Consider the following 27090-nt stretch of genomic DNA (forward strand, 5'->3'; position numbering starts at 1 on the left):
AGTATCCAAAAGTCAAAAATGGATATTTAGGTTTTTTCAGTGTTTAGCGGGAAAAAAAAAATGCATATTTTTTTCCTGAATTAACTTTTACAAATTCAAAGTATGGTTACATTTGCATGTAATCAATTCATTAAAAAAAAAAAAATCAACAAAACAATATAAAATACTTCCTAGCTTGTGATCATCTCTTTCCTTCTGCCTTGTTTAGTACTTTAAAGCCATTCGTTTTGATAGTAATATGTGTGGTGTTGGGCAAGGGCTCTAAGGTCAGGGGTTGCAGTGGTTCTGTGATCCTGTGTTTGTTATTGCTATGCTGCCCTTGGCCAGGTTAACACAGCGCCGTCATCTCAGACGTCTCACTGTGCACCGTGAAGGGGGAAGGTGGAGGTCGCCCTCTTAAATGTGTTGATGGGACCTGGGGTGGCTAATCTAAAGTGGTGAAATGTTATCCCACTAAAGAGGGGGAAATGAAATTTCAAAGCACACTTACCATCGTGCGCCTGCTTCCCTTGTCAGAAAGGCCGCTCGCCAAATCGCTGCGCTGTTGAAGAGGATAAGTGACAGCTGGAGGGAGCTCTCACACTTCAGAGGCCAGCCGTAATGCTCAAAATCTGTGCTGGAAAATCATTAGAATAACACTGAGAGTTTACAATTGAATGAATAAATATTAATGTGATTAAAATTTAAAAATTTAAAGTTGCATAATTTATAGATTAATTTCATAATCTTTAAAATTTCAACAACTATTATTTTATTTTAAAAAAAAAATTATAATTATGCAAAGCATTCCTTAAGCACTTCAGTCATCAATTTAAGCTTTTGTTTTGCACCTAACAAAAAGTAGGCTAGAGTGACGCAGTGGCTGTAGTGCTGTCGTCTCACAGCAAGAAGGTCGCTGGGTCGCTGGTTCGAACCTCGGCTCAGTTGGCGTTTCTGTGTGGAGTTTGCATGTTCTCCCTGCGTTTGTGTGGGTTTCCTCCGGGTGCTCCGGTTTTCCCCACAGTCCAAAGACATGCGGTAAAGGAGAATTGTGTAGGCTATATTGTACGTAGTGTGTGTGCGTGTGTGTGTTTGTGGATGTTTCCCAGAAATGGGTTGTGGCTGGAAGGGCATCCGCTGCATAAAAACGTGCTGAATAAGTTGGCGGTTCATTCTGCTGTGGCGACCCCGGATTAAAAAAGGGACTAAGCCGACAAGAAAATGAATGAATGAAAAAGTAGGCTATACTACAAAGTGCTAGATTCTTCATAGTCAGTAATAACATTAATACATTTATATATACAGTTGAAGTCAGAATTATTAAACCACCTGAATTATTTGCCCCCCTGTTTATTTTTTCCCCCAATTTCTGCTTAATGGAGAGATTTTTCAACAAATTTCTAAACATAATAGTTTTAATAACTCATCTCTAATAACTGAATTGTTTTATCTTTGTCATGATGACAGTAAATAATAATTTACTATATATATTTTAAGACACTTGTTTATAGCTTGAAGTGACTTTAAAGGCTTAACTAGGTTAATTATGTTAACTAGGCAGGTTAGAGTAATTAGGCAAGTTATTGTATAATTATGGTTTGTTTTGTAGACTATCAAAAAATAGCTTAAAGGGGCTAAAAATTTTGACTTTAAAATAGTTTTTAAAAAAATTAAAAACTGCTTTTATTCTAGCCGAAATAAAACAAATAAGACTTTCTACAGAGGAAAAAATATTATCAGTCATACTGTAAAAATTTCCTTGCTCTGTTAAACATCATTTGATAAATTAAATTTAAAAGGCGTTTAATTATTTAGATTCAACTGTAAATGCTAACTTAAAAATAATATATAATAAAAAAAATATTTAAAGTATACTGATGCAGTTAAAGCAGCAAATTATATTTGGAACTGCTACAATTGAATTTAGGCATCAATATGCAAATTTTATAGAATCACAGAAGTAAGTATGTGCACAGATGTGTAATGTTTCCCCACCAAGTAGCATTGACACAACCACTGGCATGACATGAATAATAGAGTGCTTTATTTAGTCATTTTCAAGATCCCCGGGATGAATTGTACAGCAAAAACAAACAATAATTTTAAAATAATAATAAAAAAAACTCATAAATATCATATGAGATTAATTTAGTAACGACGATGCTCATATATGTCACTATAGGCAGTTGGGTAATCAAACTGTCAAAATTAATAAAAACATAAATCAAAAAATTCTCTTTGCATCCTAAATAACAATCCTCCAACAACACTAGTTTCTTCTGTATGTCACCAATGGCAGTTGGGGTGTTGATGCAAAAAAACAAAAAAAAAACAAAAACAAACAAAAACATAACCAGAGCAGTTAGCGTGAAAGTTAATGCATTTGCATTTATAATTACCAGGCTTTTGCAATTAATGAGTTAACTTAGCCTGACATATTTACGACTGCTTGCCACATAAGAATATCTCTTTTCCTTATCCTTAAAATCAATGCACAGTTTCAGCCTGTTTAAATGATAATCAAAAGATGTTTAAATCGATTAAACCCTCTTTCCTTCAGCTCAAAGGGACGAGTCGCCCTGCATTCCCAGTCCTATTCAGTAATACTAATGCAGAACACATTTAGGGCCACAGCGCTCAGACCCAGGCAGCGGTAAATTGGGCTAAGAGAGCTGGCGCAGCCACTTAATCAGCCATTATTTATGGGGCTCAGTGGTTTAAATTAACAAGAGCAGGAACTGGGGCCAGGCCTTATGGGTTTATAACTGCTGTCAAAATAATCACATACAGATATATTCATCAGAGCGCAAACCAGATCAGTTTAGCGCCCTCCCCCTTTCCCTACCTAGCCTTTCACATTCTTGACACCTTCCTCTTCTTTGGTACTCCATCTCATGAACCACATGAGATAACTCCACTTCCCAGCAGTGACTTCTTGCTATGTATTGGCTCAACACCATCTATTCGCTCTCAACACGTTTTTTTATAGGAGTAACACTCAGCTCTTGGACAATGACAACATACCCACAGTTCATTAGAGAAAACGATGTTGGCAGGATTGAGGAGGGAAGGAGGAGTCAGAGTTGTGTTTGAAAGGAATGGAATCTCTGAATAAGTAATACATGATCGTTGGATCTGCCTGCTTTGGGAACAAAGGTATTTGGCATTCTGGACCGATCCGGAACCAGATTGAAGAAATACCAACGAAAAAAAGACAATAGAATAAAAAGTGCATGAGACTGAGATTCTGGGTGATCCTCATTCTCCATGTGCCATTAATTAACTTAATAGCCTTCAAGTTATTTAGAGGATAAAGACTCTCAGATGAAGGGTGGAGTCCAACAGCAAGTACACTAATGGTTATGCAAACAGCTTGACTTCAGTTGAGCATCATATATCTAATAAAATCAATTCAATGAGTGGTGACACTGAATAGCTATTATGTTTGTCGAAAGAAAATGCAATTGTTTCTTGTGCAAGAAATGTAGAATTAAGCAAGAGTTAAAAGTCTTTGTTGTGGTCCAGAAAGTTACAAATATAATCTTGGAATGGCAATAAGAAATAGTAATGAGAATAAACCTGGCGTCTGTTTTTTTTTTTTTTTTGGCCTGTGTCATGCCACTACTACTTTTACTCTAAACATTTTTGACATTTCACCTTTTAATTTGATAACTCACACATCTGGTGATCTATTTGTCCATTCTTAGTGAAATGGTTTCAGTTGACAATATGGCATTTAGTTTGAAAAATGGTTACACAAATTTTTTGGGTTTGACTAACTGCCAAGTTTATAATCAGCTGCACTGTATTGTTCAGAATGTGCCTGCGAAAACTGTCAGGATCATTTATGGTGACAGTGTTCGTTACTTACAATCAATGTGGCCAAATAGAGTTCATAAATAACTTTACATCACATAAATATGACAAAGATGCATTTGCAGGTTTTAACTAGAGTCATTATGTTCTGAAAATCACGGTATTAAATGTCATAATGTATTCGGGTCCATTTTGACTTGCAAAAGATATAAAATGAATAGTTATTGGTTGGCCCACACAGAATCTGTGTGCGCAGAAAACCACAGATTTTTAGCCTATCATTCTGTCTATTTATTTACTTGTGTAAATGTGTACAAATGTATATCTTTACTCTTTTTTTAATTAAATTATTTTCAGTAATATTGACTAATATGAAAATGTTCACATGATTTACTTACAGTAGTTTGTAAAGTAATATTTTCTGTCTTATAGATTTATTATTTAAGAGACTTGCCTAATTGACCAAATAAGTGGATCTAATTGGATAATCATAAACATTAAATAAAAGTTAAAAAGGTATTATTTTTTATTTTATATATCAGGTCTTTAGTTATGATACTCCCAAAATTATTCAGCATAAAGAAACAGAGTTTTTTTTTTTTTTTTTTTAACAAAATTCTCAGCAGAAATAGCAACAAATGTATGCAGTTTCTGTCTGGCCCTAGTTATTGGTAAAAGAATGAAACTTTGAAAATACTTGAAATGAACACCTTTTTTCTCATATTTTTTATATATATCATTACGATTCAAGAATTCACACCTAGCTGATGATTAATCATAAGCTTGTTTGGCTTGCTGTCCCAGGAGAGAGCCTTGAGCTCAAGGGATCCTCAAGTCCAGGGCTCCCTCCTTTGCAGAGCGAGAGGGGAGATTGAGCTCAGGTAGATTTCAGAAACTCCCCAGCTGAAGTGCCTAAGGTGAACTACTTTGAGAAGGTAAGATACTGAAGTATGGAGCTAGACACAGTGGCCATTTGGCTTAGTCTGTTACATGACACATATCTTTACGGAGGGAGTAAATCAGAAAACCCAGGGGAAACCCACCCAAAACAGGGAAAACATGCAAACTCCGCACAGAAACACCAAATGGCCTAGCGAGGACCAGAGCCAGCGGTGTTCTTTCTGTGGGGCAGCAGTGCCACCCAACCTATGACAAAAAAGTAGGAGAAGGGGAGGAAGGGGGATTTCTTCCAGGCGAAGATAAACGTGGAATGAAGACTTTGGTTATATATAGTAACTTAGGAATCATATATTAATAATAATAATAATAATAATAATAATAATTAAAAATAATAATAATAATAATATCAATCATAATAATAATAATTCCTTACAATTATAAGCCTTTTTTCTAGACACTCAAAGCACTTTACACGATTGAGGGGGGTCTCCTCATCCACCACCATTGTGTAGCATCTACTTGGATGATGCAACAACAGCCATATAGCACCAGACCGCACACCACAAACCAGCTGATTGGTGGAGAGAAGACAGTGATGAAGCCCATGGTAAGGAGGCCATGATGGACAGAGGCCAGTGGGCAAATTTGGACAGGATTTTCCTATGTGGTATCCCATCCAGGTATTGATCGTGCACTGACCTGCTTAGCTTCAGCAGGCGACCATGTGAGAGTTGCAGAGAGCTAGCTGCCAGCAATTTGATTGGAGGATCATGATAAGCTAATGCCGGACCGGCTGTCGTAAATCATAAGGACGTGATCCTCTCGAAATTAGTTTATAAATAGATTTTAGTTAAGGGCAATTCCCAAATAATATGGTCTTACCAATAGTACATTCAAATTAAATTTCTAATCAATGTTGAAATAAAATTAAAAAAAAGTATTAGGGCGACGCAGTGGCTAAGTAGTGCTGTTACCTCACAGCAAGAAGGTTGCTTGTTCGAGCCTTGGCTGGGTCAGTTGGCGTTTCTGTGTGATGTGTGTGTTTGCATGTTCTCCCTGCGTTCGCGTGGGTTTCCCCCACAGTCTAAAGACATGCGGTACAAGTGAATTGGGTATGCTAAATTGTCCGTAGTATATGAGTGTGAGTTAGTTTGTGTGGATGTTTTCCATATGCTGGATAAGTTGGCGGTCCATTCTGCTGTCGCGACTCCGGATTAATAAAGGGACTAAGCCGAAAAGAAAATGAATGTAAAATGTATTTGATTATGAATTTTTCTGATTTTTAATTTAACAAATAGTGGTTAAATGCACTGATATTATAAATAACATAGTAATATTCAAAACCTTTTTTTCTGATTTTAATTCAGTATAGTGTAAGTTGATAAATGTCTTTTTTATTTAAATAAAAATAATATAAAGATTTCAACTCCATTAATGGTTTTACTACTATATTTAACCATTAGATGTGATATACATTTTGCATGTTGGATCCTTGAAATTACATTTAAAGTACTTGTAGTATCTTGTCAAATTGTTAATTTACACCTACCTTTAGGACAGGCTTTAAACCCAGACTTTTGCACAGCTGCACAGTAAATCTGTTTTACAATTAGAGATATGTTATCCAAAAATGTTTAGCCATTTATTCACACTCAAGTGGTTCTAAACTTTCATGGATTTATTTCTTCTGTTGAACACAAGACAAAATATTCTGAAAAATCTTGGAAAATACTGTATGTCAATGGTGGCCGGCTTTCCGATATTCTTCAAAATATCTTCTTCTTCTTTTCAAACAGTTTTGGAACAAGTGGAGGGTGAGTAAATGATGACATAATTTTTATTTTTGGGGGTAGGTAAGTAATTAAGGTAATCTAAAAAAATGGGACAACCTAGTTTTGACAAAAAATGAAATATATTAACTCGATTATTCATTCATTAATTTTATTTTCAGCGTAGTCCCTTTATTAATCTGGGGTCACCACAGTGGAATGAACTGCAAACTTATCCAGCATATGTTTTACTCAGTGGATGCCCTTCCAACTGCAACCCATCACTGGTAAACACCCATACACTCATTCACACACATACACAATGGACACTTTTTTAAGCGTACCCAATTCACCTGTACCACATGTCTTTGGACTTGTGAGGGACACCGGAGCACACGGAGGAAACCCACGCCAACGCGGGGAGAACGTGCAAACTCCGCACAGAAATGCCAACTGACCCAGCCGAGGCTCGAACCAGCGACCTTCTTGCTGTGAGGCGACAGCACTACCTACTGCGCCAGCGCGTCACCCTTAACTTAATTTAATACTCGAACTCGATAACTCGAAATATATCTAGATGCCATTTTCTTATCTAGCTACACAACAGACATAACATCCTCTAAATCTCTCACAAATAACTGCCTATTTGGCAACCAAGCTGTGCATTTTCCACAATAACTTTCACAGTGCAATGTTGACATCTCTGATGTGACTTCAAAATACACCCAGTCGGCTTGACACTGGGAAGCAAGAAATTGAAAAAGCAAGTGGAACGGTGATAGTGCAAATGATCCAAGTAGTGGGAAATGGCATACCATTTCCAGGGGTGAAAGCAGAAGAACAGCCAACGCTATTCCAGCCTCTGTAGCACCTGGTTTCTCTCAGGAAGAGTGTGTGGGGAATGGAGAAAGGAATGGCGGTGAGCTCAGGGGTCTCGTCAGGGACAAGGCCAATGCTGTCTCTGCTTTGTGCAGCTCTAGGTGGAATCAGAGCTGCAAGGTGGCTTGTGTTCGCAGGCTTGGGGGTCTGGCTAGAAGCAGTGTTAGAGGCTTTCGAACTGATTGGGATCTAATTTGTTGGCCTTTCGGTGGGGAACGTTTTCCAGCCACCACCCAAGGGAGTCTGATACAGGAGCCCTGGAGCTCGCTGACTGACAGCCTGTGCAGCAGAAACCAATGGAGCCATTTGGGAAAAGTGGACTGCAGAAAGGTGTGGAAGGGATCAATGAGCTATGATCGATGAGACAAAAACATTACATTTTTTCTCAGACCCTGAAACGGCAGCTCTAAAAGCTATTTCGAGAACACTTGCTTAACACAACTTTTAAGTCTTCTGAACTCCAAATTCAAGCAAAATATCTTCTCAAAACTCAGGGCTTGAATAGATAGTCAAGTTTGTTTAGCTTTTTTTTTTTCGTCAATGCAACGTAAGCACCTTGTTATCTGTTCCAAGATCAGATGCTATTAGGATTGGGAGCGAGCAAACAGCTGAAGGCCGGGTATCCCTGTCTTCATGTGCTTTTATCTAATCTACACGCCTGAAGATGAGCTGGACTTTGAATCCCAAACAGACAGTGTGTAGCTTGCTTTGTTTGACTACAAAATAAAAGCCGTTTCAGTCAGGTTTTCTCTCTGAGCAACAGCTCGCACACTGTAGAGAGGTTAGTATTTTGTATTTTTGTTAGTGGTCTACTTTTTCCTGAATGTTTTAGATCTAACAAATGTCTAGTTACATTTTAGCTAATAAAAAGTAAACAATTGTGACATGAATAAAGTTTTGGGCCTTAATATTAATTGTTTTTTTAATTAAAACTAGGACTGAGCGATTATTCAAAAAGTATTCGATTTCGACATTCAGAACCTATAACCAATCAGATTTTTTCAGGTCAATTTTTTCAATTACTTTTCCTACCACATGTGGAGTCTCGTGACCCCACTCAGCTAAGGCTACTTTTTATTTCTGCATCGAACGCTTGGCTATGGTCTGGTGCAGCTGTCATGCGTTCACATACCTGTAAACCTTTTAAAAAAATGTAACTTTGTTGCAAGATTGCAGTACTTTGACGATGACTGGAAGCTGCGCCAGAGTCAGCACAATTTCCATTACAGTAAAATTATTCTTTACATTAAAATATTTACTTACAGAAAATTCAAGAAATGCACTGTTGAAAATATTATTTACAGTGTAAACAAGACTTATTTTATTTAGAAGAGAAACTGTTTATTTTACACTGTTAATATTAAAAATTTAACATTAAAATTAATACATTTTGTTTCCAAGAGTGATAGTTAATTATTTTCACTTTTTATAAGAAACAAGTGACTGTTTTTTCAGGCAAAGTGTGTTTTAATTTCAGTTGTTCAACGTTGACGTTTAATACATAATCATAGACAGCAGATGTTTCCTTCAATTCCACTCAATTAAGTAATGCACGCTTCAGTTAAAAAATCTTTCCCTTGTAATATGTGAGCATATTTACTGTACAAAACTTGTTCAATAAATCAATCAAATAATTGTTCATTAATCATAATCGAGTTAAAATGTTCAATTAATGGAGATTAATAAGCTTTTGCTTCATCCTGCTCCATTTTTGACCATGTTAAAATAACTTTTTTTTTGTTTAAGATATTTTATTTATGTTATTTCTGTTTGAAAATAAATAAATCGAATCAAATTTTGATTTTAGGCCAAGCCCTGATTAAAACCATATTGTATATGATCAACAGTCCCTGCTAATGAGTGAATATGAAAAAATAAATAAACACTTACTGTGGTATTACTGCATTTTTTTCATTAAAATTTTAAATAAATTCTTCAAAATGCCAAAGTAACAAAAACTACAAAACTGTACAAAAAATTTTTAACAACTAAACTTGTTCCAAACATACCTGGGTCCAAATTAATGTAAAACAAGTAACATTTCTTTTTTATGGTTATATCCCTTAATAAATCATTTAAAAAATATATTTAAAATATTGATGATGATGATGAGAGTAATAATAATAATAATAATAATAATTATTATTATTATTATTATTATTATTATAAATAATGTGTATTTCGAAGGTCTTATTGATTGTCTTATTTTAATAGTTTATTACCCTTTTTATTACATTGTCACAAATAGTGTACTTGCTGAAGCAAATTATAGTTTTATACACCTTGGTTTCATGGTGTTTCAAAGCACCAGCATAGCAAATAGTCAGACTCATCAAAACCTCCTATAAAAGCATCCTGAACTCAAAACAGCATTGTATGTTTCAAATAGAGTTGTTGAAGAACCATCTCAACACCTTCACATGCAACTTTTTCTCCTCTTCTAGTTTAAGGTCATGATACTGGTGTTTGCATGGGCGCACACACACCACACCACACACACACACACGGCCAGAGGAAGCTCTGTTCATGGGTTCTGCCTGCCCAGCATCAGGCTAAGTGCTCTTGACAGCCAACCGCACAGTTATTAACTGTGATCCGCCACCACAGGGTCCGGGCACCGCGGCTGCGGGGAGGGTGCAGGATGGGCTCTACACCCACACAAAGACTGCTTTCAGCACTCCAGTCCTCAAACAGCTCTAATGCACACTTACTGTACTTTCACTTACATGCATGCAGGCTCTTTTTTAAACTCCTGCTCAACTTGTGGGTGTTTTTTGAAATTAGATATGGGCCATTCCACCAACAACTCATGCAAGAGCACCCTAATAAACTTACAAAAAATATTGTGGCATACCATGGTACAGTAATCATGGTATTAAAAATAGGATTGTCAATTATTAATACTGCATTATATAGAACTGAAAGTAAATGAATGAATGAATGAATGAATGAATGAATGAATGAATGAATGATAGCATTCCCACTGGGCTGACTGATTATATTCATTCATTCATTCATTTTCTTTTCGGCTCAGTCCCTTTATTAATTTGGGGTTGCCACAGCGGAAGGAATTGCCAACTCATCCAGCAAATGTTTTACGCAGTGGATACCCTTCCAGCTGCAACCCATCTCTGGGAAACATTCATACACACTCATTCACACAATTTAGCTAACCCAATTCACCTATACGCAAACGCAGGAAGAACATGCAAACTCCACACAGAAATGCCACCTGACCCAGCCGAGCCTCGAATCAGCAATCTTCTTGCTGTGAGGTGACAGCAATACCGACTGCGCCACTGCGTCGCCCACTGATTATACTTCAATTTACAATTTTTTTTAGCATTACAAGTTTTCTGAAATTCTATTTAACTCTTGTGCACTGTTCAAATTTACTACCCTTTTGTTATGTTAGGGATGAAAGCATCCACTGAATTAAGCTGCTGTAAAAATGCATCAGATAAATATTTTTTTCTATTTTTTTGCATAAATAAAATCTGTTAATCAACCTCAGTTCTGATCAAAACTACTAAATTTTTTATAAAATTACAGAATTTTAACTCTTTAATTGCCAAGTTTACAAATGATGTTACTGCTTTGGTGGAAAAAAAACACACACAAAATTACGTATTTTCAATAAAAAAAGTAATTGTGGACTGGATTTTTTTACCTTTTATGGCAGTGTTGGACATGTAAAGGATTAGTAACAACATTGGCTTTGATGCATTGTTAGATTTTTTTTTTTTTCATACTTTACTGTTGGTGGCTTTTTTTGCTTTATTGACTTCCATTATAATCACATAAATAAACAGTCTTTGTTTTTGTTTACTCCATGTAGTTCTGAGAGCTGAGATGCATATTTTGATTTTCTCAGACACATCAATGTAAGTGCATAAAGATCACTCTCACACACTCACAGACACTCATAAACACACTTTAATTTGCAGTTATACTCCATATAAAATTCAATTAAGCTTTTGTTGCAAAGGCCTATCTAAAGGGTTAATGGTGCCAACTGATGATGAACGGTAAAAATTACATATCGGACCTCTTCCCAACAGGGAAACCACCAACAATCAAAAATGCATGATTATAATATGTCATGGTTTTGTAATCAAAAATGTAGTTATGATGGAAGTCAATGGGTCAAAAACAGCCACCAAAAGTAAATTGTGGAGTAAAAAAGACTATTAATCAAAAACAATGCATCAAAGGCAATGTTGTTTCACATGTCCAACACATTTTGTGTGTTTTTCTCAACAAATCAGTCACATAATTTATAAATGTGGCAATTTAAAAGTTAAAACCCTGTATTTTCTAAGCAATTTAGTAGTTTTGATCAGTACTAGGGGTTGATCAAGAGGTAGATTTATGCAAAAAAAAAAAAAAAAACTTGAAAATGCATTTTACAGCAGTTTAGTTAAATGAATGTTTTCATCCCGAACATAACAAAATGATAGTAAATGTTTTTTGTATTTAGTTTTTTTCATTTTCTTAAAATATGTATGTAACTTAAGCGCAGAAAACGTTATAGCCAAATTAATACTCAAAATTAACACAGAGTGATGAAAAAATCCCCAGCAGTACAAAAGGGTTTAAAAAGCCTATGAGCTATCGTCTTATTTTAAGCCAAGTTTACGAATAAAATTTTTTTTTTTTTACAGATTTTGACATATCTTCTGATCACTGCAAGAAATCTGAAAATATTGTCATCAGCCAGAATAAAAAAGATATTTCCTTATTTTGTGTAAGTTCTAGCAAAGTGATAATTTCTGGCTCAGTGCATGAAAAAAAAAATAGAAAAAATTAAGGGGGGGGGGGGGGGGTTAAATCTATGCAATTGACACCTACGATTGCAAATAAAGTGGAGTAAAATAAACACAAACAAAAAAGGAAATTTAACATGTTTTCTTTCCACCAGTAAAAGCCAAAGCCCCAAATCTCAAAATTTACCAGTGCATAAAAAATGAATGAATAATGTCTGTAATGTCTTGCCCAAATGATTACCGTATCCAAGGTATTTACAAAACCATGTCACTGGTGATAAAAGCTGAAGGGGGTAAAATGGGACAGAGCCTCTCTCAGTTCCAGTTGAACGCAAACAATTATAGGATATTAGGACAACCTGACCCAGTAAATTCTTGTATAGCAGACATAAGCAACAAACTTAACTAATCAAGACTGGTGGTCCAAGCGCTGTTTGTGTCTCTGGATTCATGACTCTACCACCTCTTCCTGAGGATGTGGACACCAAAGTCCAGTTTCAGCCCCCACAGTGGTGCATTAGCCTGCGGAATAGCGACGCACTGTATTCGAGACCATCCATAATGACAGTTGTCTATGTTTAGCTCTGAAAATATTTCAATAAACAGCATCTCGTCCTCACAAACAGACGGACTGAAAAACCCCAAAGCCACTTTTTCCTGCCTGCATTTCCCATAATTAGAGCCCACAACTCGCTGTTAAATAGTTGAGGCTTTTTTGCCTTTGAATCGACAGTCTTTTATATAGTAGCACAGCGTACACTGGCCGTCCACAGCCGCCTTCAAAGCAGGAGTGGGCTGAAGACGACTGACATGTATTATTCTACACAAGCGCTGCCTTTTGTTCACTTCAGGCCTCTGACCACAAAATAGCTGGATTTGTCCATCAAGAGCTGCTATTCTGGATATCCTGTTTTTCCCCAATGTGTGCTTCTTATATGCTGGTGGAGCTCTGATAACCACATGCAGCTAAACATGACACACATTATTATTATTCTTATAGCTGAAGCCTTGTACAAAAATGTGCTGTGGCAGACAAAATACTATGGTACAGTAATGTAAAAATGGTTTAAAATAATCACTGAAGAATGTGGTCATATACCATACTATATATAGGAAATGACTTTCCACAAACATAAATACATTTTTTTATAAATAATAGTAATACAGTAAATGGTTATTATTAAAAATAACACATACAGGTTTAATCTGAACCATTATAGTAATATTAGCGGCAGAAAATATTAGTAGTAACAGTAGAAGTAGTAGATTATTCAAATGTAATTGTAAAAATGCTTTTATTATTATTATTATTACATTAATAATCCTGTTTTTAATCAATTAAAATGAATCTAAAGGGTTCTCATTTCAATAATCAGAAATTTATGACATTAATAGTCGAGATAAAATTATTGTTTGGAACAGGATGTGAACATTTAAATTTCTTATATTATTATTATTATTTCCCATAGTGCAGAATTGGAAGGGCATCCGCTGCATAAAATATATGTTTGATAAGTTGGCGGTTCATTCTGTTGTGGCGACCCTGATTAATAAAGCGACTAAGCCGAAAAGTAGACAAATGAATTAAGTTGGCGGTTCATTCCGCTGTGACAATCCCTGATTAATAAAGGGACTAAGCTATAAAGAAAATGAATGAATGATTATTATGATTACTATTATTAATAATTAATAATAATAATAATAATAATAATAAAAGATAATTATGACTGACAAATTCACATTCATGTTAAATTATTACTTTTATTAAACTAATTACTAAATCTGTAGTTATATGGGCTCTATTTACCTTACAATAAAACATATTTAGTATTAAAGCAATAGTTTACTCAAAACTGAAATTCACCTCATCATTTACTCTCACTTACGTGGTTTTTAGATCTTTAGGAGTTTCTTTGTTTTGTTGAACACATAAAAGGTTATTTTGAAGAATGCTGGTTGTTGCTAGATCAGATATGATTGTGGCCGAAGTTAAAGAGAACTATTTTTATTATTTATTAAATTTCCCATTTATTATATTTTATTAACATCTACTCCCACCCCAACCCTAAACCCAACCATTACAGTAATGTAAAAACAGTAGTTGTGCCGAGTATTATTTATGCTATCTATTAAATTACCCAATAAATTGTATTTTTTATTGCCTACCCCAACCACAACCCTAAACCCAACCATCACAGTATTGTAAAATATTCATTTATGCAGTGTCAAAAAATACTACGATAATGATGTGCATATCGCACTTCTGGCCAGGTGTGTATCTGATCTGGACTTTACAGGTCCCAGCAGCTAGCATTATTCAAAGCATCTTCTTTTGTGTTCAACAAGAAAGAACTTCAAACAGGTTTTGACCAATGGGAGTAAATGGCAAAATTTTAATTTTTGGGTGAACTATCCCTTTAAAGGTTGGTCTAAATAAAAAAGAAAAACACTTCATCCTGATTCTTACTCAACATTAGCAAAAAACGGTGAAATTTAACTAATTAAATCTATTAAACCATTACCAAACCATACAGCAACATCCGGGTGAGTGGAAGTGCTGGCTTTGACCCAGGACCGCGCGGAAGCCCCTATAATTGTGTCATTAAAATCTACGGCCTGACAGAACTGTTTAGAACCTCAAAAATCTGTTGAAAAACTGTTCCCAAAAGGAGTGTGTATAGGCGTGTTCCCAGACCTCATCTCATCTCAGCGGTGCTTTACATCTGCGTCCTTCAATCCCACACGAAGAAGAGAACACTGCCCTCGTGAGGAAACTTTTGTGTAAACTGTATGTCTGTTGAAAAAAAAAAACATTAGGAGAGAACTTCAATCAAACATTAAAAACCGATCACTGATCATTTTTAAAGCATCTACAAACCTGTGTGACTGCAGATATCTGTGTGGCAGAGGAGAATATGACAGTAATAAAAGAAAAGAATGACTACTGCGACGGTTGAGTTAACGAAATCATTACGAATCAGATCAGTCCGATTCCTTCTTGATTGATTCACTGAAATGAATCACGAATCTCACAGTGAATTGAGACGACCTTCACACATTTTCTTAAACTAAAAGCCTAAAGCTTAAATTCCTCAGTCATTTTTTTTCAAACGTATTTGATTTAATTTGCTGAACACAAAAGAAGGTGTTTTGAAGAACGTTGATCAATGATGGGCATTGACTCGCATTGTTTTTGGGAGAGTGGGGATGGTTGCAACATATTCTCAGTTCAGTTAGACACTCCAATCTGAGAGAAATCAGCCATATGTGACCATTCCTTCAGTATCAAACTCATTTTTAGGTAAAAAACAAATGCATAAATAAATATAAATATATTTTTTTACGTTCAGAAAATTTCTCAATGTTTCTCATAATATTTCTCAATTTTGTGTTATTCATTTATATGATTTAAATAACTTTTTCTTAGCTTTAAATATATATAGCTAAATGTTAAAGCTATTGTTTCTCCCTGGCAGACAGTTTAATCAGGGTTGATAGAGTTGGGACATGCTGTTGCAACTGTTCCCATTTACAAAATTAATTTAAAAGCTGTAATGTACAATTTTAATTTTATCACAGTTTCAATGTGATTTAATTAAAATTAATTATTTGACATAAAATTCAGACTATTAAAAGAACAAGAAACTTGAGCTTTGAACTTTGAAATGAAATAATTATCCTTTCAAAGTTCAAAGAAGTAGCTTTGTAAAGGTTCAGTCTAGATTTTCTGAAAAAAGATTTTTTTTTTTTTTCAGTTTTTTTTAGGCTTGATAATTGATTGTTGCTTGATCTTTTAATAGTCTTTATTTATATGGCTAATTTAACACATTTAACAATTTAACCAATTTACATTTTGTCTGTTTACCAAATATATAAATAAATAAAATCTGATGTTTAAATTTTTTTTTTAATTATTACATTTTAGTGAATGTTGCAACTGTCCCCCTGCTTGGGGTCAGTTGCAACTTTTGACTTTGTCCGTTCATGTTTAAATCCTGCATATTATTATATGTACTCATATTATAGCGATGTAGTTGTGTGTCCAATAGATGTGGGTTTATCATATTAAAATTTTGGGTTTCGACAAAAAACTGTCTCAGAGAAACTGAAGGAAATGTCCCCACTCTCCCTACTGGCTACCAACATTCTTCAAAACATATGCCATAGGCTAGACCTGTTTTGTATTCAAAACAAACAAGAAAACTAAAAGGTTTTGAATCAACAATCAAAAAACATTTTTTTACTAGTCCAAATTGTGACTTTCTTTGTGCTTTGTCTAAAAGACTGCTGCTAATGCTTTGAAACTTGATGGTGAATATAGCATTGTCTGCAGTTAGTTTCAGATGAATTCATTCATTTGTTAGATAACTGCAAGATAAGGTGTTTAATTTGTTAGCTATAATAAGGATAAACAAGATTACACATCAATTTACGCTTAAAGATATATTTTCCAAAAGTGCCCAACACTTATTAAATCAGTCGGTCTGAGAGCAGATTCAAGCGACCCAAATTCAGGATCTCTTAGGACATGCGGTGGACCACCAGTAGAAACACCCCCTTCTGAAGTATTAATATCATTGTGGGAGTTCAAAACATTCATACTGTACATCGAGCAAGAGCCGTCAACCAAAAATCTATTCTGGAGACTATTTGGGAGGGGAAACGGAGGCAGAGGAGCATAAGTCTTGGTTAAAATGATTTGAAGGAAACCTAAAGCAGGGTAAATAGCAGAGTAAATGGAGACGTCTGTGGCTTGGAGTTTGTGGGGTGAAGGAATGACTCTTCAGAGCAGATGCTAAGGAGATGTTTGAAAGAGAGAGACCCCCCATATACTCCACACATACACATTTTGCCCTGCTTACAGGACCCTCGAGGAAACACCCCGTTTCATCCTTTTAATTACAAACGCTCATGACATTCACATACACATTTGGTTTGACTGCCCTTTACATTAAAATAAATTCTCTTCATCCTTGTCACTGCATCTAACCAACATGTGTACAGTGTTCACACACACAGGCTCATAGATATACTCACATCATGTAAAACCACACAGTAAAACAGTCAGACAAACAGATGCCTCTAATAGTTCCAGGCAACACCCTGTCAGACGACCTCCCCAATTGGGCGACCACCCGTCCTCTAGTCCCGGACATGCAGAGTGAAGCTCAGGCCTGACTCAGCGATACAGTTCCTCCACTTCAGGCCTCCAACACTGCTTAAGTAAAACCACCTGCAGCGCAGTCAGAGGTCACAACCACTACGCTAACGGGTGAACTCTGTGTCAGACAAGCTGCAGTCTCACATTCAACTCTGAATGACACCACACACACACTATTATCAGGCAAAACAGTAATCTCTGTATATGTGCGCTTAGTGAGCTTCTTCTTCACCAAAAGGTCACATGCGCACAAGGCTTTCACAGCATGTCTGATGAAGCTGGGTGGGATTCCACCGCATGATTAAAGACAGCAGAGGCCTTTGATCCGTAATGAGCTGTAATTAATGCATCCTATAATGTGGGCATTAATAACTCTCTTCCAAGTATGTCGGAGTTATGTGAAACAAATGTGGGTTTGCACTGCAGATTTTCAACTCCATTTAGTTTAACTTAAGGTTTCTTACAATTGTATGTCTTCTAGCTAATTAAAATATTAGTAATTAATTATATAAACACCCACACGCAGACATAGATTTGCTCTCATTTAGGGGAATATATTTGTATACATGTATATAGAACTTCTTAACTTTTAGCTAAACAAAGCTTGTTGTTAGCAATTAGCTTTGTTGGCTAAAAATTTGTTGGTTCAGTAGTGTAAAAGAGTTTGTTCATTCAAAAAGAAAAAATCTATCATTTCCTCACCCTTCACAATCCTGTTTTTTCTTCGCTACACAAAAATAAGATATTAAAAAAGAAAATGTATAATTGCCTATGGAAGTGAATGGTTTTAGGTTTCTAAAATTTTTCAAAATATCTTCTTTTGTGTTCAATAGAAGAAACCTAAAGCTATGGAACCACTTGAGGGTGACAATCATTTTCGTATTGTAAATAAAATTTTTAAAAGCATATATTTAGGGTGCATTTTGTATATTTTCCGACAGGTTTCTGATAGTCCTGAAACCCAAAAGGTGTATTAAACAATACATTTTGTCATCTTAAAGGTTGATCTGCTTGAAATGTTAACTAGTGTTTGTATCTTCATTCTTGTATCATTCTTGTATCATTTGCTGCCCTCTGCTGGACATGTCAGTTACTGCTTGCCTAACTAGCTAATAATTGACATTGTTGACTATTATAAACATTCATTTCCTTAGTAACTTATTTAACAGGGGTCGCCACAGCAGAATTAACCACCAACTATTCCAGCATATCTTACGCAGCAAATGTCCTTCCAATACTGCAATGCATTCACACACACATACACTATGGCCAATTTTTTTTTTGTCTACCCAATTCAGTCTTTGGACTGTGGGGGAAAGCAGAGCACCCGGTGGAAACCCACGCCAACACAAGGAAAACATGCAAACTCCACACACAAATGCCAACTGACCCAGCCAGGACTCGAACCAGCAACCTTCTTGCTGTGAGGCCACAGTGCTAACCACTGAGCCACCATGCCACCCACTATCATATAACAAAAAGTGTAGTTCAAAACGTCAAACCCATTTTTCAAAAACATTTGTACAAACACAAAATACTCTTGTCTCTTATAAAGTCAGTTTTTAACCATAATTATAAACTTTTAATTCTCTTTTGAATATGGCAGATGATATTTCCTTCACTAGTGCACAAGTTATCCTAAGTTGTTCTGATTTGTCTGGTGCAGTCCACAAAGAGCAAAGGAAAATGACTAACTAGAAACAGACCTAATGGACCGAACATCAGGAGGGGCTGTTAAAGAAACATGAAAGTGAATCCGTCACATAAAAAAATGATAAAAAATAAATCACAGGAAAGAGTTGAACTGTACAGTTAAAGAGGTCTTCTGTTGGAACTTCAAAAACCAAATAAGTGCCTTAGAGGAAACTGAATCTGTATCCAGGCGGCAAATCTGAACCAGGCAGTAGTGGAGCAATACACACAAACAAACAAACAGGATTTGCAGCTTGGTGAGGACAAAAACACCAGCTGCAACAACCGTAATAAATTTGTTCCTTAAAACAAGTGGACCAAAGACTGAAGAGTCTAAATTGAGAACGTTCAGTGAACTTCCGTTCAAATAATTGTTTCTTTTTTTAAAAGACTTGGAGAGTAAGTTCTTGAGTTGCAGGTATTTAAATTGTCCTCTGGTTTGAAGTTTCAGTCCTCTTTCTTTCTTTCTGTTGTTGCTGCTGCAGGTCTCAAATCAACTGGCACTAAACATTATGCTGATCCATGAGTGGATGGTGGTTGACTGGTCAGAACAGAAAAGTAGCATTCAAACATTCAACTGATGAAAAAGGTTTTAAACTACTTACTGAAACTGTGGACCATATAAAGAGAAAGTTATCATTTTGGGGGGGTCAAATAAAACTACTTTTTATGACAAAACAAGGCATTTAAAAACTTAAATCAGGAAAAAGAAATCATAAAAAAAAATAAAAACTTTAACGTCAACCCTTCCTGAGAACAATATGAAAAATAAATACACCCCATTGCTTGTTCCTCTGTGTGCATTTGAATTTGTGTGTGTGTGTGTGTGTGTGTGTGTGTGTGTGTGTGTGTGTGTGTGTGTGTGTGTGTGTGTGTGTGTAGGGCAGAAAGGTTCACGCATTCAGTCCTGATTTACTTGGCTAGTCTGTCAGTATCCCTGTAGTCCGTTATAAACCTTTTGAGATGGTGCCTGTTTCAAAAGCTGTTTTATACCTGGAGAAAAATGGAAAGAAAGAATTTATTAACTCAGAAATAGCAGAATATTTTTTAAACACCTCATATGTAATTTTTAAGACTACAGTCTCTCTATATAAAATAATAGACCAAAAGTCAACTGTTCTCTTACCATCTTTCTGCTGGTCATCAAGTTGCTCCTTGGGAAAATCTACATCAAAGGTGATTATGAGCGATCCACGAATATTGTTGTTGTCAAAACTTGGTAGGCCCTCACCCTTCTTCCAAATACGAGATCCTGGTTTAGTGATTTTATCTCTGACAATATGCACCTGCAAGAACACAAGAAGAGTTTGTGAGGAGTCTTATTTGAGACATAGGAGATGCAGAATTGGATGTGATTGTTATCAACCAAAACATCTGTACAAAGTTTACATACATTAAATGAAAAATACAGAGCATAATATAGTTCTATAAAAAATATCATTACAAACATTATTGCAAATTTAACAGGACTATTTTCTACTGTGTTTTTTATGTAGAGACTGCTGTGTCACATGATGATTCCTCCAGAAATTAACATTTCAAGATTTACATTATTTTCAACATATGATCAGAGTTGTTCAGCTTCATATTTGAGTAAAACCACATTCACTACATTTAAATGTTTGGGGCAAGTAAGACCGCTCTCTTTTTTGTTTAAATGAACATTTATTCAACAAGGATGCATTACACTAATAAAAAAAGACAGTAGAATGAATAATGTTAACAAGATAATGTTAAATATTTATATTCCAAATAAATTATGTTCTTAAAGCTTTTGTAGACAAAAAAATAATAAAATAATTATTATTGTTTAAAGAAATAAATAATATTTTATTATAATCATTTCTGAAGGACCATTTGACATTGAATACTTAAATAATGGTTGCTGAAAATTCAACACTGTAATCACAGGAATAAATGACATTTTAAAATAGATATTTAATGACATTCATATTAAATTTATTTCTTTATATCAACAGGATTGGCTATAAGCCCACCAAGTATTCAATATATAATTTACAAATATATAATTTACAATTATAAGCAATTTATAATCATTGACTGTTAATCATGCATTGTACAAATAAACATACAAGTATACAACATACAAATGACTTTATCAAGATACATTTTCAAAAATTTCTCAAGGAGAAACCTTTTCAAACATTTCCCTTCAAATTCCAATCTAATAATTTATACATTCTATTAAAATATAGTTTATAGTTTTCTTCCTTTTTCAATAAATATATGATTGTAAAAGTCCTGATAAAATTCAAATTAAATAGATATTTTAATATCTAATATTTATATAGGTCAACATTTTTTTTTTCACCAGTGCATTAAAATCATATTAACCAAAAACAAATAATCAAGCAAAAATAAATAATTGAAAAAATACAACAAGAATAACAATAGTAAATCAGTAAAAATATAGTGTTGGGAAAGGGAGACATGCCTTGTGGCCATCTAAATGAGTGATGTCCATCTCAAAACCGACCAGAGCCTCTACCAGAGAGATGGTGACGTTTGTGTAAAGGTCGTCACCTCTGCGCTCAAACACTGGATGCCTAGACAAGCACAAATTTATTTAATGTGATAAACTAAAAACACAGTTCAAGACATCCAACTTCAAAACAAAACTGAAGAGATTAAATAAAGGTTTAACTGAATGCATCATAAACACATTAAATAAAATGTCAATTAACTCTTATAGAAATAACATAACATTATTCTTACTTTAAAACTTTGATGCGGAAACGCAGATCTCCAGGCTCACCGTCAATGTGAGGTTCACCTGTAGTCAGTCAAACAACACATACAGTCAGTAAATATGTTGCAGCAGCATCTAGCAAACTCTTAAAAGTAAATGCCACTGCATTGAATCTTCCACAGAATTAGCTTCAATACCCTCTCCGATGAAAGGATACTCCATTTCATCTCGCACACCCTGCTCGATCTCCACCTCTAGTGTTCTCTCCTCATTCACAAGTCTGGAAATAAACATACAGTGTTTAATTTAATATTAAATAAAAATAAAGATTTGGTAAATCAAAGGCCTTTGTTTACCCCTGATATTAACACTTGTTTGGTCCAATCACACGTTGTGGACTCTAAAAGAGATTAAGATCGTTTGCTTTTGACCAATTCCAGAGGTAGTTGGAAATGCATTAGACTTGATTGTTTTCAGTGTCAATGCGCATTTGGTCACGTTTGCTTTGACCATTTCAAATGACTGCCTACAGACTTAATAGTGTTTTCGAGAGTCAGCCATATTGGAGGCACAGAATGTAAACAGTGCATTTGAACCAAACAAAACTAGCATATTTTGTTTATGACTGCTGCTAAATATGGTCAATTATTGGGGTGTACTAATTGGTCAGAATGAAAAAAACATTTAGATGAATATAGCCAACCAAAAGTTACAACAAATCAAGGAAAAGAGAGAAAAAAAAAACGAACAAAACGTGTTTATGGTCGGATAAACTAAACCAACAACTGTCACAACTGTCGCCTTTGTTCTTATCATTTCCAGTCAAGTAACTAAAATATTAAACTGCTCATATGTATTGAATTCACTTTGTCAAATTATTGCATCCTCTCCTGCCCACCAAGTACTTCTATATGTTATTTAGTAGTAGCTTCCATGCATTTCTTCCTGTGGTTTAGACAGCTTACATAATCAGAACAACTTTAGTTATGCGATAACCAATCCATGTTTATAAAGTTATTCAAGTATCTTAGTATCAACAGAATATGGGTCATTTTGACATAAGTGGAAATCCTCCATATGTGATTGTTATGTAAAATGTTATGAGAAAGTGTACCTAAATTAAGATTTCCTAATTTGATGTCCAAAAAGCAAATTGATTATTTAAATTGTGGTTGTGATCCACATCCTTTTCGTTCGTTTGTTTTCCTGCTCACTCATCAGTACTGCTACTAACTACAACTAATTTAATCTAGATATTAATCTATTTTATAAATATTATATTACTAAAACATTAATTATTATTTTTAAAAAGTCTTTCTGAATGAATAATTCAATAACTAAAAAATTCTCATCATTAAAAATGTAGTATTAAGATCGGGTGAGGGTTTTAATTAAGTTAATAGTTTTAACAATAATTAATTTTTTTTTTCCCAATTATGCAGCTCTACATGCCATGTAAGATAGATTTGTAGATTCAAGTACACTCTGCACCAAACATAAAATAAGAAATGGCCTTGTAGAAAAATCTAACACAAGTAGTCAAACCAAACAAGGTGGAAACAGTATTGCATCTTTGTTGACCATTTATGACCAGATCACTTTAAAATTAATAAATACCATATGAAAATAAAACCAAAGTGACAAAGGCTACTTTGAAAACTCACTTAATATTGGGGCATTCATCACAGACTACTTCCTGTGTCATCTGAAAGCGACCCGGTCCGAGTTGTGTTGTTCTCATTTCTTGCCGGCAGTTGCATTTTCTTTTGCCTGGAGCTTCTTTTGCTACCGGTTTGATTCGTACCACCTACATGTTGAAAAAGAGAGGAAACAGAAGGACAGGAAAAAGGAAAGGAGATTATGAAGAGCATCTACTTCCACGTGACTACCTAAATACAGCAGTACATCAGAATGGAAATGGAGAAAGTTCAAGAAAAACAAGAAGCTCACCTCCACAAAATTCCCTGAATACACCTCTTCTAATGTTACTTCAAGGTCCAGTACAATGTCATTACCCCTTGGAATATCTCTGCCAGCTGGCTGTCTATTTCCACCAAACATAAATCCAAAGTCGCCAAAGAAACTTAAGGGGAGGAAAAAAAAACATTTCATCAATGCAGCCACACATACTGTGAATTAAAAGTGTGCAGTGGTAATGTTTTTGTTTCAAACAGTCATGCTTCTAAAACTAGATTCATCATGTGATTCATTAATGATATAGAGTTTGAGAAAATTTACAAACATCTCAGCAGTTTCTTATAGAGGTCTTAATATTTTAGATCTGTTTACCTGGAGAATATATCACCATGTGAACTTTGATGGCCTTCTTTTAATCCCTCCTCTCCATATGCGTCATACTGTTTCCTTTTCTCCTCATCTGAAAGTACCTGCGTTCAAAAAAAAAAAAAAAAATTATATTTTATGCATGATGAACTGACTAAAGTAAGAATGCCCAGAGTAGGGCATGCAGGCCAAAGTTGGCCCATTGTAAACTTTGATTTGGCCCACCATCCCAACTGAGAGGAGATAGAGAAGGATGGAGAGGGTTAGGGCAAATGCTTTTAACACCAAGATCGTCATTTCTAATTTAGCATGACCTTTTTCATTTGATTTATTGCTGAGCTACAAAAAAGCAAACAGAAATTAAATGTTTTAACTAAATGTTGTAAATGAATCTGAGCTTTTAAATGTAAATACTGTCACTAGACAGAGAACTATGTAGAAGAAATCGGCAAGCAAATCAAGGCAAAAACTGGTGTAATTCTGTAATAAAAGTTTAGTTTTTACTGTAATAAACAAATTTTCAAGTTATTTTGAAATATTATTAAATAAATTAGGAAATTACCCTAGCAACTACATTTACCTCTGACCCACTAGTCTCAATCAAATTTAGTTTTTGGCCCCCCTGGACTAAAGCAACATAAGAGATCGATTATTTTTATTAACAGACAACATCTGCCGCCCTAATGTAGTTGTTGTACCTTTCAATTTTGTTTACAACTGAATATACAACCCACTTTAGCATATTTAGCACACATACATATATATATATATACATATATATATATATATATATATATATATATATATATATATATATATATATATATATATATATATRTGTGTGTGTGTGTGTGTGTGTGTGTGTGTGTTWTATATATATATATATATATATATATATATATATATATATATATATATATATATATATATATATATATATATATATATATATATATATATATGTGTGTGTGTGTGTGTGTGTGTGTGTTTATATATATATATATATATATATATATATATATATATATATATATATATATATATATATATATATATATATATGTGTGTGTGTGTGTGTGTGTGTGTGTGTGTGTGTGTTTATATATATATATATATATATATATATATATATATATATATATATATATATATATATATATATATATATATATATATATATATAAAATATCGCAATATATGGCCAAAAGCATAACAAAATAATGCAGTGTTAAATTTTTCTAATATCGTGCAGCCTTATATAATATTTAGAATCTTTAATATTTAGAATATATATTATAGAATATTTAACATTAGTCATAATATTTTACTTTAAATCGTGAATATATATTACAATTTTTTTGTGAAATTGTTGCATAATATAATATTTGATTGATTTATGAAAATAAAATAATAAATTCACCTTAACATAATATTGAATTGAGCTACATTTTTTAAAATAAAATAAAAACATTGTGTAACAATTTAATTTTGCACACATTGTATATTATTACACGCTACACGTCACATGAAATGAATAAGAAAAAGCAGATGTGTCAACCAATCAGAGGCGGCCACACAATTCTTCTAACAAATCAGAGAGCTCCATGGATTCGTTTCTAACAACAACGCTCATGCTGGTCATATTCATTTCAGTGGGGATTGTACTGATCTTTTGTTCTGATTTGGAAATATGATATATGACAATAGGGACGCAAAACATCATCAATTTAGATATCTGTATTAAAGCTACGAATACTGTTCGCAAGACTAACCAAGTCGTCATTACACAATAGACCATTTTAACACCTATATTACCGAGTGAAGAAATTAGCATTGTTCAACACATGAAGCGTAACAATTACAACAAAAGCAGATTCCAGTTAAAATGACTTGTTAAAACGATCTCTGAATAAAATGGCTTACCTCGTAAGCAGCTCCAAGGTCTGCAAATTTGTCTTGGGCATTTGGGTCATCTTGGTTTCTGTCTGGATGAAGCTGCAATGCCAACTTTCTGTAGGCTTTCTTAATGTCTTTGACTGATGCTGATCTACTAACCCCTAGAATTTTGTAGAAATCCCTCCTGAAAACAAACAGGAATTCAGAAGTACGTTGAACCACACACCAATCCATTCATTAATTTAAGGATACTGATGAATAGAAACAGCCGTGGATACTGGTGTCTAATCATTTAACATCATGACCAAAAAAAGCAATACAATCAACAACACGAAGCTTCAGATATTCCTGGAATAAATATGACAGTTACATAAACATGCAGATTCACAGAGGAGTTGGCAGCTTCATTACAGCAATTATTAGTCGTTTTAAACAATAAGCGTCGAATTTTAAACAAAACAAAACAACAACCAGGGTGTTAAAACTCTGCATTGAAGTACAAGAAATAAAGGACATAATGTGAAGTCGTTTCTGGTGAGCTTCACTAGCACGATGCACGGACAGTGGCGTAGACCAATCACAGTGAAACATGTGTACCAGCCAGAGTACTGAGTTAGTGTAATGAACTAAACCCTAACGCGAAAACCATACGATATTCACTTACCCTGCAAATACGGTCAGTATCAAATATAAAAGCAGAAAACAGACACTCGACAATTTCATTCCTCTAATAGCCATGGGTCCTTGTTTCCTTCAGAAGTCCAGTAAAACACACCGGCTTTCTGTGATGTCTATCAAAAAGCCTCTTCCTGCTCTGTCACAAATCCCCGCCCAGGTTCAGAAAGGAAGTGTTATAAAAGTCAGTCGAAGCAAACATCGTTATATTGTATTAATTATATTATATTATATTATATTATATTATATTATATTATATTATATTATATTATATTATATTATATTATATTATATTATATTAGTAGCCCAAGCCATGTTGGCATTAAATGCAAGCAATATTTCAAATTCGACAACAAATCACACAAGAACAATTATTTAATATGATTTAAATATAACTTTAGTTTATATAAATACATTTAATTGACGTTAAACATGGTCTAATTTAAATAACTTTTATGTACTATATCCACAGATCTATGTAGAATTCTCTTCAGTATTTTAGCTCAGTGACTCTTTCACGTATATATGCAACTTTTATTTTGTCATGCACGTAACGTTAAGTTT

The 27090-nt window shown here is 34.4% G+C and overlaps 2 protein-coding genes across 6 annotated transcripts in view; both read right to left on the reverse strand.

Moving 5' to 3' along the window:
• Window positions 1–15179, reverse strand: part of satb2 (SATB homeobox 2) — an 81215-nt gene extending 66036 nt beyond the window's left edge. The window contains exons 1-3 of one of the 3 annotated variants that reach the window (XM_073912043.1): window positions 14988–15179; window positions 14805–14903; window positions 491–616 (exon numbers count right to left, since the gene is read on the reverse strand). In XM_073912043.1, the coding sequence (XP_073768144.1) occupies window positions 491–616; window positions 14805–14809 (131 nt within the window). In that variant the 5' untranslated portion in view covers window positions 14810–14903; window positions 14988–15179. Of the gene's footprint in view, window positions 1–490; window positions 617–14804 lie in introns of all 3 variants that reach the window. The other 2 variants (XM_073912044.1, XM_073912045.1) reach the window with 2 other exon arrangements.
• Window positions 15180–18810: 3631 nt separating this feature from the next.
• Window positions 18811–26647, reverse strand: dnajb11 (DnaJ heat shock protein family (Hsp40) member B11). 3 transcript variants are annotated; one of them, NM_198821.1, is given in 11 exon segments: window positions 18811–19796; window positions 19843–19955; window positions 20089–20248; window positions 21418–21529; window positions 21699–21756; window positions 21870–21952; window positions 23337–23479; window positions 23623–23755; window positions 23962–24059; window positions 25879–26035; window positions 26516–26624. In NM_198821.1, coding segments are annotated over 10 exon segments (1083 nt in total). In that variant the 5' UTR covers window positions 26590–26624; the 3' UTR covers window positions 18811–19796; window positions 19843–19890.
• Window positions 26648–27090: the final 443 nt, after the last annotated feature.

This window comes from Danio rerio, chromosome 9, assembly GCF_049306965.1.
Source record: "Danio rerio strain Tuebingen ecotype United States chromosome 9, GRCz12tu, whole genome shotgun sequence".
In the NCBI taxonomy this organism is placed as follows: Eukaryota; Metazoa; Chordata; class Actinopteri; order Cypriniformes; family Danionidae; genus Danio; species Danio rerio.

Excerpts from the sequence above, each read along its gene's own strand:
- dnajb11 (XM_005167678.6), bottom strand. The coding sequence starts at position 26,589 with ATGGCTATTAGAGGAATGAAATTGTCGAGTGTCTGTTTTCTGCTTTTA. Across the intron at positions 21,953-23,336 it reads GATGAATGCCCCAATATTAA|ACTTGTGAATGAGGAGAGAA; the intron begins GTGAGTTTTCAA and ends GTTTATTTCCAG. Across the intron at positions 21,757-21,869 it reads GTATCCTTTCATCGGAGAGG|GTGAACCTCACATTGACGGT; the intron begins GTATTGAAGCTA and ends GACTGACTACAG.